This window comes from Apis laboriosa, unplaced genomic scaffold (assembly GCF_014066325.1).
Source record: "Apis laboriosa isolate Shangri-la unplaced genomic scaffold, ASM1406632v1 scaffold14551_cov152, whole genome shotgun sequence".
NCBI classification, from domain to species: Eukaryota; Metazoa; Arthropoda; class Insecta; order Hymenoptera; family Apidae; genus Apis; species Apis laboriosa.
This window is the reverse complement of record NW_025221576.1, coordinates 699,296-717,233: the sequence shown is the minus strand read 5'-3', so window position 1 is coordinate 717,233 and position 17,938 is coordinate 699,296. Positions and strand designations below refer to the sequence as shown.

Below are 17,938 nucleotides of genomic sequence, written 5' to 3'. Positions count from 1 at the left end.
TTAAAAATTATCTATATTAATTTTATTTAATTATATAGTTATATTTAATTCTTATAAAATTATCGTTAAATTAAAAAAAGAGAATAAAATAAATTCACTATAATAATTAACAGTATTCTTTTAAAATTATACTAATTCAACAAATGCATTACCAATCATAGCTGTTTGTTTTGCATGATTTGCTAAGTTACTGTGTCCCGTATTTTACATTGGTGATTTGGAATTCAGATTTATTTGAAATTTTTAAAACAAATGAGAAATGTCTTTCATTCGGACACTTTGGAAATGTAATTTTGGTCCTCGACTTTTCAAAGTTTATGAAATAACTTGGATCGGACGTTTAGTAGAAGTATGTATTAAAAAGTGTATCAAATTTATTAGATCAGTGTATTTTAGGTTATGTCTATATTAATTATTTCAGAAATCATATGAGCCTAATAGTTTAGAACGCTGGGGCGATCAAATCGTAATTTGCGTAAGTATTTTATTATAAAAAATATATTGTGTAATTATAATTCTTTCTTTAATAAAAGAAAGATTGATTTTAACTTATTAGCAATAATAATAAAGATTGAATCATTATCAATTTTATAATTCAAATTAAAATTAATTAAACAATGGAAATTATTCATAAAGTAATATTAATATTAAAATTAATAAATTTATTTTAGTTTGCAGCAATTTGGTCTATAAGTCTTTATACAATTCCATTAGTGGCTATCTTTTTCTATCAACATAGTATTTCTATAACTGAGAATATTTCTTCTTTGAGTAAATTAGCAGCTGGTGCTAGTGCAATTTTCATTGCAGCATTAACTGCTCGAGGTTGTTCTAGAGCCACTAATCCAGTATATTTAAAATTCTTAAAAACACTCAATGAAGCAAATGCACATTATAATGCAGAAACAAAGCAAGAACTTGATAAATATGAATTTGAGTTTTGGGCAAGACCTATAGATTTTAAGGTTAACGATATAGAAAGGTATATTTCTTTTTTCTTTATTATAAAATAATATATATTTATCTTTTTATTAACTTTTTAAATTTATTTTCATAAGAGATGCAACTAGAGAAAAGTTGACTTTAGAAAAAATTGCAGTCTCTAGTGGTCGCATAAAAAGGCAAACTGGTAAAGAATATATATTTACATTGCCTTGTAAGTTTTTATCATATATTGTAGCTCACACTTTTGCTATTAAAATGATATATCCTGGAAGTGTATCTGTTCTTAATTGGATATTTCGTAAGTTAAATGAATCATTATTATAAACATGTTACAAATTGTTAATAATATGTATATATTTTTTCTTAATAATATAATATATTAATATAGGATCTACACTTTTACAAGGAAGAATACATCTAATAAAGCATGGTGGGGAAAGGTACAAATTGTTAACTGCAGATAAAAATGAAATTGACACTATATTTATTGACCAACGTAACAAGTAATGTAAACGTTAATAACGTTTTTTTTTTCTAAATGCATTATTTTATGACATTATTTTTATACATATATGTATTAATTTTATAGAACAACAAATGGCAATGTATTAGTTATTACTTGTGAAGGAAATTGTGGATTTTATGAAACTGGTATTAAATCAACTCCAATGAATAAAGGATATTCCATATTGGGTTGGAATCATCCAGGATTTGGTTGTAGTACTGTAAGTATTATTTTTATATTAAATTTTATAATTTATTTGTACTGATACTTTGATGAGAAGAATTGCTATTACTTTATCATACTTTGTTTTAAATTGCAAAGATGAAATTTTGGTAATGTTGCAGTTAATATCAATTATATATTTAAATTAAATGTAATTGAAGTAATGGCAAGACTTCTCATTCAGTCAAACTATGATTGTAAAATGATAACAGTAAGACATGAAAATGACTACAAAGGGTGCGCCGTATCCTCTCCAAGAAGAAAATGCTATCGATTGTGTAATGCGTTTTGCGATCGATTACTTAACATTTCCTGAGGAACAAATAATTCTTTATGGTTGGAGTATTGGTGGATATACTGCGACATGGGCTGCTATGAATTATCCTTCTATACAAAGTTTGGTAAGATTACTCCATTATTTATTTTATATATTAATTTAATTCAACTAATTTTACATAAAATATTTTAAGAAATTAAGAGTGAAAAATTATAATAAAATATTTTATAGGTATTAGATGCTACATTTGATGATGTACTTCCATTAGCTATTATGACTATGTCTTCATCATTAGAGGGTTTAGTTCGGAATATTATTAGGGATCACTTTAATTTGAATATTGCTGAACAATTAAATAGGTACTATAATATTCATTATAATATCGAATAAATATATACATACATAAATATATATATATATATAAATGAACATACAATTTTATATTTAAATATTGTATATTTTTTTTTTATATTTAAAATTTTAATAAATTATACGTATATGTTATATATAAACAAATAAATTTTTTTTTTTTTTTTTTTTTTTTAGATACAATGGCACAGTATTGCTTATACGAAGAACAGAAGATGAAGTAGTCTGTACACCTAGTGGTAATAGTTTATCAGGAAATCGAGGTAACATGTTGCTTACAAAATTTTTAATACGACGTTATCCAGAACTTTTTGCGGAAAATTCAGAATGTGCTGCGCTTTTAGCGAGATTTTTGTCTGCAGATATATCTACTAGAAGTAAGAAATCAATATTAAATATAAATTTTAAGTTAATCCTTCAATATTACATTGAAATGATATATTTTAATATTTTAATATTGATATTTGCAGAATCAATAATTGAAACAGTGAACGTTGATGAAAAACAATGTTTAAATTTTGTTGCAAAGGATATAGAAAAGAATAATGGTATTATAAATTATCCTTCTATGCTTGGTCAAGACTGTGATTCTAAAATAAAACAACAGATCATTCTATTTCTGGTATGTAATTACATAAAGTTAATAGATGCATGAAATTATAATTATCTGATATAAATAAAATGATAAATGATTTATATTTAGGCAACAATGTATATGAAGGATCAACCATCATCACATTGTACACCATTAGCAGTGGATTTGTTTCAGCCTGGTTGGAATCCTACGACTGCAATGTCCATAACAGAATGAAAGTTCTGTGATATAATTGACTAAGAGCTTCATTCAAGATTCTTATTCTTATGATAATAGGAACTCTTAAGAGTCATAATAATTTTCGATGCATTTTACATTAAGTTTTACTAATAAGTGTTATTTATTATATGAATTTCAGTCTATTTTTTCAAAATGATACAAATATTATCAATTCCAAATTGATAAAAACATTACTTTTAATTATAATTTTTATATCCATTAACTAAAGTTCTAGTCTATTATAATTTCGGTATTTTATAATTTGGAAATTTGTATCTTCATTAACAATATGCACAATAATATAATTGTTTATATATAAACAAAACTTATAAAAATTTGATACAACGATTTTATTTTGGAAAATTCATAATTAATTCGTATCTTTACATTTTGCAAAACATTTAAAAATAAATAGATATATCAATATTTCATAAAAGAATTATATAAAAAATAATTCAATAATTATTACGTGCTTTGTATACGATCTAAAACAGTTTTAAGAGAATCTTTTGAATCTTGTAAAGAATCCATAACTTTTTTTTTGCTTATTCTTATCGGCTTTTCCAAAAAGAACTTTAACGTATTTCGCGTTTCTTGTAAAAAATAATCTTTTTGACTAACTATTTCTAATGCTTTAAAACATCCTTCTAAATTCCAATCAATTTTTCCACTGCTTTTATCTTCTGCCTGAAGTATAAGAAAATAATACTATTTTTTATCTGAAATATATATATATATATACATATCTAAATTAACTATTATAAAATACTTACTTTTATTAAACCTAAGTTGACTAGCAAAGCATTATTCCAAATAGAAATCTGATCATTTTCAATTGCAAAAAAGCATAACTTTGAATACAATGCATCTGTAAGATTTTGAGCTCTTAATCTTACATCAACATAACCACTTGTATTAAGTGCTGATACTTTCATAATTATTCTTGTATACTCTTCAATGAATTTTAATTCCGAAGATGTATCAGTATTTGATGAGTTCTAAAATGTAAAAAAGAAAAATATTATTATTAAAAAGCATAATACAATATTCATTGTAATATTATTAATATTACTTTAATTAAATGTAATTATTTACTTTGGCATAAGTTATAAAATCTTGTACTATATCATCTTGCAATAATAGTAAATTTTCTCCTGTTGGTGATTTTAAAAAATCTATAACGGATATTTTTGATCGTGTTATGTTGCCATTTATAATTGTATCCTTATTAATATCTCTATTTTCTTTACTTTCATTTTCACTTTCATCACTTTTTTCATCACTTTCTTCATCATTTTCCTCTTCATCTTCTTCCTCATCTTTTTCTTTATCTTCTTTATCACTTTCATCATCATCTAATGTACTTAATGATCCAATTCTTTCAGAAATTGTAAGTGAATCACGCAAAATAGTACAGCCTTCTTTACCAAAATTATTTCCATCCAATTGTAAAGTTGCCAAGTGTTTTTTATCAGCCATAGCAAGAGCTATGGGATTGGCACCCTTTGTTTTTATTTCATTATAACTTAAATTAAGTTCAGTAAGTGATGGATAACTACCTTCACCTAATGCTTCTGCCAAAACCATACTTCCTCGAGTTTTAAGTAAACAATCACCAAGATTAAGTTGTTCTAAATTTTTGAAATTTGATAATGCTTTGGCAATTGCTTGAGCTCCTTTTAATCCAACAGTATTATCATTAAGATTTAAAATTCGTAAACCAGGATTATATGATAATCCATTAGCAAGTGCTGTTATCCCTTCATGATATATACCATTCTGAGGCATAGCAACTTCTTCTAAACTAGTTAACTTTTGGAAAACAGAAGCTAATGCTTTTGCACCTTCATTTTCCAATCTATTTCTTCCAGCAACAAATACTTTTAATGCTAAGGGAGGTGAGCCTAAGAAGAAATTTTATTAGTTTATTAATAATATAATTAATAATAATAAAACTAATAATATTTTATTAATAATAATAAATTAAAATAAAATTAATAATAAATTTTACCTGCTTCAAAACTATTATTATAACAATCTAATAATGCCTTTGCCAACATTTTTCCACCTGATATTCCAAGTCCATTGTTATCTAATCTTAACACACGAAGAGTATAACAAGAACTAGAAGTCAAGAAATTTGCTAATCCTTCAATCCCAATCGGACCAAAAGCATTATCACTTAAGTCAAGTTCAAAGAGATGAGTACCAGCAGTACATAGTGCAGAGCCAAGATATTCAAGTGCTTTTGGTATTTCTGATTTTAAACGACCAGTAAACATATCTTTCCAAAGGGCACGTTTCATTAATGAACCATTTTCTTCCAATGCCTGAGCCACAGCTTTAGCAGCAAGTGGTCCTAAAGTATTGCCTTCCAAATCTAAATATTCCAGATTTGTACATGCTCGTATTGCTTTGACTATTTCCAACGCTAATTAAACAGAAAATTAAATATTCAATTTACATAACCTTAAAGTTTTTATGAATTGCATAATCTTATAAAACTTAAGAATATAATAAATTATTCATATTGAGATAATAAATAACTTACCATCTTCTTCAGTATCAAGCTTAAGCGATTTTTTTGCAAATGATACACCAATACCGGCATTATTTTGAGTAACATCTTGTAATTCAGTACCAAGATCATTTAAATTAAATGAAGACATTGCTTATGTTATTTAAATATAATTATAAATTATAATGATGATATTTAAATATTTTTTCGTTATGTAAAATGTTAAATGATTAATGATATAAACACTATTTTTTGATTATTAATAATCACCTAATCTCAAAACTCATTCATAATGTTGATATAAACGGAACATGACGCTACGCGTTAATAAACGCGGGAGAAATATACCAACTGTTAAAAAAAATTGACACATACGTATAAAATATTACATCTTTTGCTCTTATTTATATGTATTTTTAAATAGTTGTTTGTACTAGATTATATATTTATTTTTTATGAAAATATGTAAAAAACATATAATAGCAGCAGTGCATAAAAATATATATATAATTTATTTTTTATTATCATTTTTTTATTTTTTTAGGATATTAAATTGTAATAATGTTGACAATTAATATTACGATAATTATAATTTATATATATGTTTATAAAAGATTTCGATTACTAACAAACGCACATGCGTATGAACATGATTAAATCAATTTCGCGCCAAATGTATTACTATCAGTGATCTATCTAATATTTGTTCATAGGCATACGCCCGCAGTTGCAGTTGCTACTGCACAGTCCGCACCCGTACGTTCGCGTAGTGCGTTTCAGAATACTATCTTTATTAAAACACCAACGTATACACATACACATATAAGCAAAATCGAATTTTAAAAGCTGAGGAAAACTGCTGGTGATCAACGAGATTTTATAGACGATAGACATTCGCTATTTGTGTTGATGTGGCCGCGTCAAATGAATGTGCAATTTATTAGTGGTTGTTTTGAGACTGGATTGTTACTCGATTAGAATGGTTGCAAGTGTCGCGCGCATCGCTGGCAACCCGTGCAGTGTTGTGCCAAAATAAATCGACGATAGTTATTCCTTGGGAGCTGCCAGTGGACGAATGTACTTCACTATTCGAGTCCGTTTGCTAGCGGCGGGACAAGCTATGTGGAATTGCGATTGCCCGCTCTTTTGTCTCTACGAAGACTATGGGTGTCATATCCCTTTGATGTGCATCCCGGTATTTTAAAAACGATCGTCTTCGCCAAGCGAAAGTGTTTTGCTTGGCTATTATCGTTTCTACATTCTGGATTTCGTTTTTTTTATCTATTTGAATTATATTTTTAAAAAAGGCTAGAACAACACGTATTTCATCATAGTGTTTTCAACAATTTTTATCCGCCCTGACGTGATTTGCCCGGTTTGCCCGCCACAGGACGGGTTATGTTTCCCACTTTCATCGGAATCTTAGGTGAGCTTTCATTTCCTTTCGTCATGAAGAGAAAGAATTATGATAAGATACTTTATGAATTTTTTTCTTTTCTTAATTATTATACTATACCACTAGGAAGATCGATGCTTACAATTGAGAGCTCTTGTCAATGACCCCAAGTTTAGCAACAGAATTATTTTCATTGTTTTTTTCCCTATTGTATTACATTCTACATAAGGTATCAATGCACGGTCGTATTTATATTTGTATTTGCGATTAATATTGTTAAAAATGTTTTATTTTATCATATTTTAGAAAGCTTTTCAAAATTTTTTATTTCTTTAATATAATAAAATTTTTTTTATAAATATTTATTTTAATTACTTAATGATAGTTTTATTATTTTAATGAAGTACTAAAAATTATACATAAAAAAAAAATAAATACATAAATAAAATTTACAATTTATTAAATATATTATAAATAATATAATTTATAAATAAATAATTACATAAATAAATAAATAATTACATATTATTAATAATATAAATATACATTTAAAAGTTATTTCTATTAAAAATTAAAATTTAGTGTAAATGTTACTTTAAGAAATTGATTCAAAATTTATTGTTATTAAAGAATAATTTTTCAAATATTTAATTGTAAATATTAATCATATGAACATTGATAATTAAATTTTCAGTAAAATTTTTATATTATTTTTAAAATAATTATCATAAAATAATTTAAATAATATAAATTAGAAAGTTATGTTTTATATATCTATAAAAAATATTAAAAAAATTTATAATGAAATAGAATAATAAAAAATGCATCGTAAATATAATGCACTACCAGTATTTTGAATTCAGTATATTAAAATCATTTAAAATATACACTTATCTATGCATTTATTATAATAATAATTTATATTAATATTGTATTTGTAATACTCTTGTGTTAATGCATATTTATAACAATATTAAAATAAAAATTATTTTTTAATATATATACATATTTGTCTTTATGATATAAATTATAACTATATAGCTATATTGATGTTCACAGATTTAGATTTATTAATTATGTTTTTGGCTAAATGAAATATTTTGAATATGAAAAGAAAACATGCATTCCAAAGATCAAAAGAACATAATATCAAGGAACTCTCAATTGTTCCTTTATTTTTTTAGACATTCAATCGTGGTGGGAGGTGCCAAGTATAGCACACTTCTGCTCATTATTTAGGGCTGCCTTCAATCTTCTGGACTTTGATATTGAGGTACCTACCTAAATGTTGACTCTTTCGAGCATTGTACATGAAATTTGTTAGTATATTGCTTTAGCTTTCAGGAAATTAAATACATCACGCTTCAGCTTTATGTTTTTAAAGACATTTTTTATCATGGTTGCACCAATTCTTTTTTTATAATTATATATATTATTATAGGATCTCGAAGAAGCTTTATTAACGGATGGTGGAACTGAAGGACGTTTAGTACAGGAATTAATAGTCAGGTTACTTGAAGGTTGTTTACCAAATGATACTCGCAATGACATCTCTACCTTTAATTATCAAATGTTTCTTCGTAGACTTTTTCGAAAGAAATGTCAGGTAAATTAGTTTTTTTATTTTTATATCTTCAATTATTAAAAATTATATCTAATATTATCCATGTATTATTAAAACAAAATTTTATTTCATATTATATTCAGGAATACAAGTGTGAGAATCCTTTTAATACAGATGTAGATTTTGAATTATTACCTCTTCGTCAAAAAGTAGAAATCTTACGTGCTCTTTGTGACTTCAGGCTTGACGCTGAAGACGTGGTATGTGTTTAAAAAATGAATTGATTTAGAAATTTTGTTTATAAAGTTGGCATAGTATACTAATTCTAGTATATTATACTAATAATGGCATAGTAATTAATTTTCGTTTGTAAATTTTAGGAGCAATCATTAAATAATTTGGACTCGGATAGTCTGCGAGTCGAACCTTTAGGACATGATCGTAAGAATTCTGCCTATTGGTACTTTTACGGCACTCGATTATATAGGGAGGACTACATTGATACTTCTAACAGCATCTCACACAAACAGAAAAGTAAACCTAGGGATAAAAAACGTAAAAGACGACGAAGCAGAGTGGCGAAGGAGGAAGAGGAAGAGGAGGAGAAGAAGGAAGACAGTTTAATACACAGAGAAGGAAAAGAAAGTGTTTGGCAGGTTGTCTGCTTTACTCAGCAGGATTGGAGTCGTCTAGTTGAAAAATTTCGTGATTCGGTAATTGTCCTATTAAACGAATTAATTATTTTATTCCTTAGATTCTGCTAACGATGTTATTATAATACTTAGGAGTACGATACCGAACGTAAACTTTACCGTACTCTATCCGAGGATTTCATGCCCGAAATCCCTAAACTTTTTGATTTAAAAGAAAAACAACAAAGACGCAAATTGTTACAACGTAATAGTTCACGTGTACTTCGAAGTCACGAACCTACGACACAGATGGAAACAGTCATGGTTAGATCGAAGATCAAAACTAAAACAAACAAAGGGAGTAAAAAGGGGACACAAAATTCAAAGAACGTTTATGTTAAAGAGGATACACCTCCGCCTTTACCTTCTCCGCCAGTTCAAAAGAAAGGACGGCAAACTAATAATTCGTTGGCTTCAGCTGTTGGTCAGATTGTGATTCATACCAGGGATGAAGTGGAGGGATTAGAAAAAAAGAAAGGGATTGGCAGCAATAGTGATGGACATTATGTATCTTCTAATTATGGATATAAGTATGGTTACTCATTTGGAATTGAAGAAGAAGAACGTCGCGTTGGAATGCACAAAGTTCTTGAAAGTCTTAAAGATCATGTTGATGCTTGGCCATTTATTGATCCTGTGGATGAAGAATATGCCCCAAGGTATTACAATTATATATATTATTATATTATTATATTTTAAACTCGAAACTGATATTATTGTTATTATTATTTTATATAGATACTATAGCGTGGTACGAAAACCTATGGATCTTAGTACAATGGAAGAAAAACTTGAAAATAGTTTATATAAAAGTCTAAGTGAATTCAAACGTGATTTTCGACTGATAGTAGATAATTGTAGGCAATATAATGGTTCTGATAATGGTTAGTATTTTTTATTTTCAAAAAAATATATTATATATTGTTAATAATATATTATTTTCAAACTTATATATTTTTCTTTTTATTCTAGAATATACAGAAATGGCATTTAATCTTAAGGAAGCATTTGATAAAGCAGTAAATCGTTATTTGGAATCGGAAACATCTAGCGATGAGGATCCCTCATCGCCGAAATCATTTCTTGCTACTCCGGCATCTCCATCGTGTCCTTCTCGTGTTTCATCGCCTCATCAAAATAGAAAACGTTCGAAAAAATCTACGAAAAAATCGAAATCATATAAATCTGAAAGTAAAGGAAAATCCAAAACAAATGATAAAAATGATGAAGAAGAAAAACGAGGAAAAAATTATAAGCTTCCAAAGAAAAAGAGAGGAAAGAAAAAGAACAAAAGAGCAAAAGACGAAGAATCTGTAAATGAAGAAGAGCAGGAAGAACAAGAGAGCGAAGATGCAATGTCTGAATCAAGTATTATAACATCGAAAAGAAGAAAACATGCTGATGGGAATAATTTATTATTAAAAACCAAAAAGCTAACATCCAAAGAATCAGAAGAGCTTAAGAAGATAGATAAAAAAATTAGTAAAGAACGTCATCAACAAAAAAAAGAAATGGAAAATGTGCGGCCGATAAAAGAATCAAAAGAAAATAAGAAGAGAAAGGAAGATTTCGAAGAAGATTATGAACCCCTAGTCGTTGCAAAAAGTAAAAGTAGAAAGATCGAAAAGAAAGAACTGGAGGATACCGAAATATTTACAGATAATGCGAAGAAGAATAAAATGAAAAAAACCGAATCTCTTGAAGACGAAACAGTACCGGAAAAAGAAGAGAAAACACAGCATGTTAAGGTCAAAAAAAATCGGAAAAAGGATAAAACGGGGTTAAAAATATTAAAATCTGATGAGAAGTCTGAGAAAAGTCGAGTTAAAGATAAAGAGAAAAAATCAAAACAAAAAAATGATGAACTTAAAAATGGAGAAATATCAAGTGAAATAGATTCCAAAGACATAGATCTAGAAAGTGATATAGATTCGAAAGAAACACATACATCTAAGAAGATTTCCCCATTTATAGGTGATAAAGACATAGAATCATTGGATGGTTTAAAAGATAAAATAAGTGAGAGACGGCGAGAAGAAAAATTGAAAAATGAGAAAGAGAAACAAAAGAAAACTGGGAAGAATGATCTTCACAATATGTATTCAAAAAAAGTGCCTTCAAATGGTAGTACCTTTCACGACAGCGATAAAGCCAGCGTAAAACGACCAAAGTTTAAAAAAGGAATAAAAGAAGAAAAAGTTCCTACCGAAGATTCCCTCACAACTCACGACCAAGAAGTCACCGAGAAAAAAGTAAAAGTATCTCAATCAAAGCATACCAAAGGATTTGGAAAAGAAGAAAGCTCCATGCAAGCCTTGAATCAAGCAACAGAACAAACACTTCATGTAAGAATATTTTATGTTTCACGTTTAAATAATTGTAGTTATTATATAATATTTTATACATAACTATATTTTATTTTATTTTATTTTTATCTTCAAATAGGATATCAACAAATGGCTTGATGACGCACCAAGACTCTCTGAATTTTCTTCAGGAAGCGATTCACCAATATTTCATTCTTCGTCCGTTGAATCTAGCCGATCAGGTCCAAAAGTAGAAGCACCTAGAAAACGACCAAGTTCTATTAAAATTTTTGGTCCTCATGGACCTACCAGACCAAAAAAAATTCAACGTACAATAGATCGTTTACAACCTGGAAAAAGTAAGGGAAATTTACTTTTAAAAAAACCATTAAATTTACCTAATGTTAATACCACCGAAACAGCGGTGCAGTTGACCAGCGATAATGATCAAACGAATAAGAATTCAGATGAAGAACCGAAACTTAGTTTAGGAACAGTTTTGAAAAATGTAGATTCCATACAGTTAATTTGTAAGAGTCTAGTTTCCTCGCCCAATCCCAATTTTTCAAATGACGATGAAGAAGAAGATCACAATACTCTTCCTGCAATCCCAGTGTCTAGTCTAAAAGAAGAAAACACATCAGGAATAACAACGACGCAAACAACTACGGTCGTAGAAGAATCTAAAGATAATCAGTCTAATGTAAAGGACACGCAGAAACCCAAAGCAGCGACGCCAAATTTGAGTGCTTGGTTCAAAGCGTTCGGAGCGCCAAAGTTAAAAAAGAAAGATGAAGAATCAGAGGATGGTATAACAAAGAAGGATGGTGAATTGCAGGAAGTGTTTTGTGGTAGACAAAGAAGAATGAGTACTGGTGGTAGTAGTGTAAGTGAATCTGTTTCGAGTTTTTCCCAAGAGTCACCCCCTGGACGTTCAGGTCGATCTCCACAAGGACAACCTATAATGGCTTCGATTGAGCCGCAAATTAGAGGAGCTGGATTCTATCAGGACGCTTTATCGACAGGAAGTAGCCCTTACAATAGTCCTTATTATGCCACACCACCAAGATACAGTGCTCAATTACCTCCCACTCCATCACCACAAAATCATCCTTTATCCCCAGCTTATCCATCATCATCATATGAACAAGCGCCTCTGTACCAAATACCTGCCCAACAATCGCATCAAACGTTCCAGAAATCACCTCAGGAAAATTCTAGGGAAATGTATCATCAATTGTCACCCACATTTCCTCAACGATCGCCGCAAACTAATTTCTCTCAGAATTCTACACAAAACGAAGCATACAATCAACAATTGTCTTCTAATCAAAATCAATCTCCAGTTTATTCACAGCATTCACCACAGCCTATACAACAAGTATATCCACAGCCTTCCCCTCAGCCACCACCATCAAATTATTCACAACCATCTCCTCAGCAACCTTCCACTCCCAAATATTCACAAGTTTCTCCGCAACAAAACGCCGCCAATTATTCACAACCATCTCCGCAATCTGCCACTTATTCTCAATCTTCGCCTCAACAACCACACTCACCGTATTCTCAAGCTTCTCCTCAAGCACCGCCAAATTATTCTCAATCCTCACCACAACAACAACATTCTCCATATGCACAATCTCCGCAACAATCATCCGGATATTCTCAATTGTCTCCTCAACCACCATCAAATTATTCTCAACAATCACCACAACCACCTACGAATTATTCTCAAACATCGCCTCAACCACCTTCCAATTATTCTCAAGCTTCACCTCAACCACCTTCCAATTATTCTCAATCATCACCTCAACCACCTTCTAGTTATTCTCAACCATCACCTCAACCACCTTCCAATTACTCTCAACCATCACCTCAACCGCCTTCCAATTATTCTCAATCATCACCACAACCACCTTCCAATTATTCTCAACCATCACCTCAACCACCTTCAAATTATTCCCAGCCATCGCCTCAACCTCCTCCTGTGTATCCTCAACAATCTCAATCTTCAAACTTTTCACATCCATCGTCTCAGACGCATTCTTCCAATTATGCGCAATCTTCGCCTCAATCACTCACAGCGGGTTACTCTCAATCATCTCCTCAGCCACGAAATTATTCCCAACCATCACCTCAACAAATTCAAACGTTTCCTCAACATTCTCCACAAGCACCGCCCTCATATTCTCAACCTTCTCCGCAAAATGCATCTTATTCTCAATCATCTCCGCAACAAGCAGTTAAGTATTCTCAGCCTTCTCCTCAACAATCTACCAATTACTCGCACTCGATACACTCACCTCAAAAATCACAGAATTATTCTCAGATGTCTCCTCAGCAAGCACCACCAAGCAATTATTCTCAACCATCACCTCAGCAATCTCGTAACTACTCACAACCATCTCCATCTCCTCAACAGTCCCGTAACTATTCTCAGCCATCACCATCTTCTCAGCAATCGCACAATTATTCTCAACCAGCGCCGTCGCCTCAACAAACTCATACTTATTCCCAACCATCACCCCAACAGAAATCCATGTGCGCATCACAGACGTCGCAATCTTCACAGCAGCCTTCAAGTTATTCACAGCCGTCTCCGCAGCAAAGTACAAATTACAGTTTACCGCAATCACACTCTAAAAGCGCAGAAGAATACCCGCAAACTGCCTCGACACCTTCGAATTACTCCCATGGATACAAGCAGAATCATCCTTATATTCAATCACCAGCATCATCGACGTTAAATGAAACAGAGCATCGAACGGATTATTTAAAATCTAGCACCACTGAAAAGTCATCGAACATAGAGCAACAAAGAAATTTTACCGTATCTTCGGAAGCTGCATCATTGAATTTGAATACAAATCATCAGATCTATCAATCGCCAAATCAATATCCGCCAACATTTGGAAATAATTATCCTAACATCGATCTTCAGAGATCTGTTTCAAGGCATGGTGGTCAGGAACAATCGCAGCAATCATCTCAGGAACGGCCCAGTTTCACCGATCTCAGCAATTCTCTAAATGTTCAGAAATATACTCAGCAACGATCAACTCAAGATCAATCGCAAATCTTAGCATTCCAGCAAAATTTGACACCACACGAATCTCTTTACCCTAGTGGTTTCCAATCATCTGGTTATCCGATGTCGAATTCCAGACCGGTGTATCCTAGTCCACATTATTTCGATGCCAATTCGAAAGCTGTCGCCAACAGCGGAACAGCGAATAGTTCGACCAGTAATTTGGCTCCTGTAAAGAAACGTATTTATAATGAATCGTCCACAGAGTCATCTCGTGGTTTGGCGCAGGAGACCGCAGCAAGAACAACAGGTCAAGAGCAATTCGGATTCGATCCTATAATGGCATTGCCGCAACCAGATGCAGTTTCAGCTAGTCAATTTGACACTGCATTCGTCGGGAACTTGGCCGATTCCGTAGCAACAAATCCAGCATATGCTCGTCTAGGTCTAGGTTTGGTAGGTCGTACAGGTAAAGAGCAACAACAATTATTGAACATTCCTCGACCACCGCCAACGAAACCGGAACATTTAACGTACGCGCGTAATCCAACTTCTGGCGCCACAGAACTAGATTTAAATTTACTTCAAAGTTTGCAGACAGCAGCCGCGAAGAATACGCAAGGTATTCTATCGATGTCATCATCTCGTAGGAGTGGAGAGTCGTCCGTTAGTTCTACATCCACGCCTGTAAAAACGAAAAAAAGTAGGAAGAGTAAACAACAACAAGAACAGCAAAACGTGACGAGCGTTTCAGTGGTTAGTACAGAGCCACAATCTGGTACAGGAATACCTGGTTTTCCACAATATACGGGAACATCCGCGGATTCTATAGGTCTGAAGAACACCACTATGGTCCCACCAACTGGGAGTGCCTTCAATTTTGCTGCGTCAACTAGCACCACAACTAGTTCACCTTTCTACGATAAAGACGCATCAGCAGCCGCAGCGGCATTTGCATTTTTGGATGAATTTCGAAATCCAAATAGTTATTACAGTATGGCGCTCAGGCAGCAACAACAGCAGCAGCAACAACAAGTTCCACCGGTCACGGATGCTACGCAGCAGGCTTGCAACAAACTTAGCAATCAACCGCCGAGAAACTATCCGCCTCATCCTTTCCTTCATTCCGCTCAAAGACCAGCAGCTTATGGACCTCCAGTGTCGGCTTACGTCACGCCGCATGGCCCAAATTTAACGATGGATCCAACTGCTTATCAACAATACATTCATTCCTTGTATGCACTTCAACCGCCGCCCCATCATCATCGACCGTCCTGGCTTTAGCCGTTAAAATCTTTGTAATGGCTGTTTCGGAACATTTGTATGTGACATTTCGGTGGATGCATTATTTCTTTAAAAATCTGAATGAATGAATATTTGAAACGAGAGATATTGCTAATATAGTAGCTTTCTTTTTTTATCTAATTGAATTATATTAATCTTAAAATAATGTTTTGTTTGGTCTCTTAATGAGATGCAAAAGAAAATTTTATGAAAATATTATATAAAATGCGATTGTAAATATTATTCTATTTAATCTCGCGCTGTGCAACAATAATAAAAATTTTCTTCCTTCGAGATAAAAAAAGAAAAAGGAACAGTACCGATGTTTTTCTGGTTTAATTGATAAGGACAAGGGTTTTCAAAATATATTACGAGATCATGGATTCTTTTTAATTTTTTTATATGACTCAATTCATTTATCTTTTGTTAATGGACGCGATATAGTTTTCCAGACATTTATTTTCTTTTTATTAATTTTTTAATTTCTTTTTATTATTATTATTTTTGTTTGTTTGTTTGGCTTTTTTTTTTTTTGATGAAAAATTTCGGTACTGTATTTATAAGAATGGAAGAATATTTTGATTATTTCTTGAGATTGTTAATACATTAAACTCATAACGTCAAACAGTAAAAAATACACGATCAAGAAATTTTGATCGTTTATTTTTTCTATTTTTTTTCTTTTTTTCCTTTTGTAAATATTTTACTTATTGACTTACAAATAACAAATTTTTAAAGCTCTCTCTGAAATCAAAATTGTTTTTCCACCGACTTGTCTTCCCCACTTTTCGCATTTGTTTCCTTTTTTTATCAAAAAATACGAATATGAATCTTTGACATTTTTACACGATATATTAGAAACAAAGTTTACCTTTAATAGGTAATCTATTATGTAGTTATATGTATATAAAGAATAAGCCTACTTTATGTAGGAATTTTTGATAGTTTTTTCTAATGACTAGTCGACAACTTAGATATAAGTTCAGTCGCTAGTGCCGGAAGTAACCTTCTATCAAAAGTTCCTCTATCTATTGCGCTCTTAAAAATGTCCTTTTTTCTCAATCTACCAAGACATGATTTATGTAACTTTTTTTTAAGATAAAAAAGATAATGGTTCGTTTATGGCCATACGTAATTGTTTTACCTGTGGAAAATATGTTGCTTCCCTTTTTTTTGTATTCAAAAATTGCTAGACATTCAAAAAAATCTATGTAACTTTTAATTTTCAAAAGAATTTTTGTATGATATGGAGCGCACTGTTGCTGGTGTATCTTATGTAGAGTTAGATAGATTCGTTAGTGCGTAAGTTAGAAATTTGTTTCTTTGTATATAAAATTACATATCCTTCATAGACAATGTGCTCGATGTAAAGAAAGATCTGCAAAGTCAAAGGACATTGTAGAATCGTCCGCGAAGATTAAAAGAAATAAACAACGGGAAATTATAGGATATAGCAAGAATGGAAGATGTATGTACATCGTGTGTATATGCGCTAGTATGAATGTGCGTCGTATCTCATGAATGACAAAATAAAGTGTAATATGTACACTGCAATCATACATTAACCCACCTTATTGCTGAAAAAATAAAAAAGGAAGCGCGGTATATTAAAACTTATAAATATATACATATATATTGTAAATGTATATTGTAAATGTATCGATGAGACAGATTAAAGCACAGTTTGTTACAAACTTGTGTTCGATATTTGAATATAATGAATATAATTTATCTATTTCTTTATTTAATTTTTGTTATAATTTTTTTTTATAAAGTTAAGATGTTTATTTAAATTATAACAGATAATATTTCTATTATAGAAAATTTATAATTTAAAAAAGTGATAAATTATTAACATGCAATATCTTCTTATTTAATATATTTATATATCATGCTACAGAAAAGGAATAGGATAAGATATTTTGTAACATTTTAGACATTTTATGTTACTTTTTACAATTTAAAATGATGAGCTTAGAAATTACATTCAATTTAATGATAATGTATGATTTAATTAT

At 30.6% G+C, this 17,938-nt stretch overlaps 3 protein-coding genes across 4 annotated transcripts; 2 read left to right on the top strand and 1 right to left on the bottom strand.

The window, feature by feature from the left end:
• The first annotated feature begins 180 nt into the window (after positions 1-180).
• Positions 181-3,416, top strand: LOC122721153 (phosphatidylserine lipase ABHD16A). The gene is made up of 11 exons (XM_043948470.1): positions 181-349; positions 422-475; positions 672-982; positions 1,059-1,243; positions 1,334-1,448; positions 1,535-1,670; positions 1,909-2,073; positions 2,181-2,308; positions 2,496-2,695; positions 2,789-2,940; positions 3,022-3,416. Exons 1-11 carry the CDS (start codon positions 260-262, stop codon positions 3,127-3,129), a joined length of 1,644 nt encoding a protein of 547 aa, XP_043804405.1. The 5' UTR covers positions 181-259; the 3' UTR covers positions 3,130-3,416.
• A 60-nt stretch (positions 3,417-3,476) lies between these two features.
• LOC122721152 (ran GTPase-activating protein 1) lies at positions 3,477-5,968 on the bottom strand. The gene is made up of 5 exons (XM_043948469.1): positions 5,684-5,968; positions 5,144-5,563; positions 4,228-5,036; positions 3,906-4,130; positions 3,477-3,819 (listed from the first exon to the last, which is right to left on the bottom strand). The coding sequence occupies exons 1-5, from the start codon at positions 5,799-5,801 to the stop codon at positions 3,598-3,600; spliced, it is 1,794 nt and encodes a 597-aa protein (XP_043804404.1). The 5' UTR covers positions 5,802-5,968; the 3' UTR covers positions 3,477-3,597.
• A 251-nt stretch (positions 5,969-6,219) lies between these two features.
• LOC122721168 (flocculation protein FLO11-like) lies at positions 6,220-17,614 on the top strand. 2 transcript variants are annotated; one of them, XM_043948488.1, is made up of 9 exons: positions 6,220-7,076; positions 8,231-8,319; positions 8,488-8,652; positions 8,754-8,870; positions 8,991-9,323; positions 9,396-9,961; positions 10,041-10,186; positions 10,275-11,647; positions 11,748-17,614. In XM_043948488.1, exons 1-9 carry the CDS (start codon positions 7,049-7,051, stop codon positions 15,918-15,920), a joined length of 6,990 nt encoding a protein of 2,329 aa, XP_043804423.1. In that variant the 5' UTR covers positions 6,220-7,048; the 3' UTR covers positions 15,921-17,614. The 2 variants fall into 2 exon arrangements, with proteins under 2 accessions (XP_043804423.1, XP_043804424.1); XM_043948489.1 differs by lacking the exons at positions 6,220-7,076; positions 8,231-8,319; positions 8,488-8,652; positions 8,754-8,870 and having other exon boundaries at positions 9,134-9,266; positions 9,365-9,961.
• Positions 17,615-17,938: the final 324 nt, after the last annotated feature.

Coding starts and splice junctions, on each gene's coding strand:
- LOC122721153 (XM_043948470.1), top strand. CDS start 260: ATGTCTTTCATTCGGACACTTTGGAAATGTAATTTTGGTCCTCGACTT. Junction 2,696..2,788: donor TGCAGATATATCTACTAGAA/GTAAGAAATCAA, acceptor TGATATTTGCAG/AATCAATAATTGAAACAGTG. Junction 2,941..3,021: donor AACAGATCATTCTATTTCTG/GTATGTAATTAC, acceptor ATTTATATTTAG/GCAACAATGTATATGAAGGA.
- LOC122721152 (XM_043948469.1), bottom strand. CDS start 5,801: ATGTCTTCATTTAATTTAAATGATCTTGGTACTGAATTACAAGATGTT. Junction 5,037..5,143: donor TAATAATAGTTTTGAAGCAG/GTAAAATTTATT, acceptor ATTTCTTCTTAG/GCTCACCTCCCTTAGCATTA. Junction 4,131..4,227: donor ATTTTATAACTTATGCCAAA/GTAAATAATTAC, acceptor TTTACATTTTAG/AACTCATCAAATACTGATAC.
- LOC122721168 (XM_043948488.1), top strand. CDS start 7,049: ATGTTTCCCACTTTCATCGGAATCTTAG. Junction 9,962..10,040: donor GATGAAGAATATGCCCCAAG/GTATTACAATTA, acceptor TATTTTATATAG/ATACTATAGCGTGGTACGAA. Junction 11,648..11,747: donor CAACAGAACAAACACTTCAT/GTAAGAATATTT, acceptor ATCTTCAAATAG/GATATCAACAAATGGCTTGA.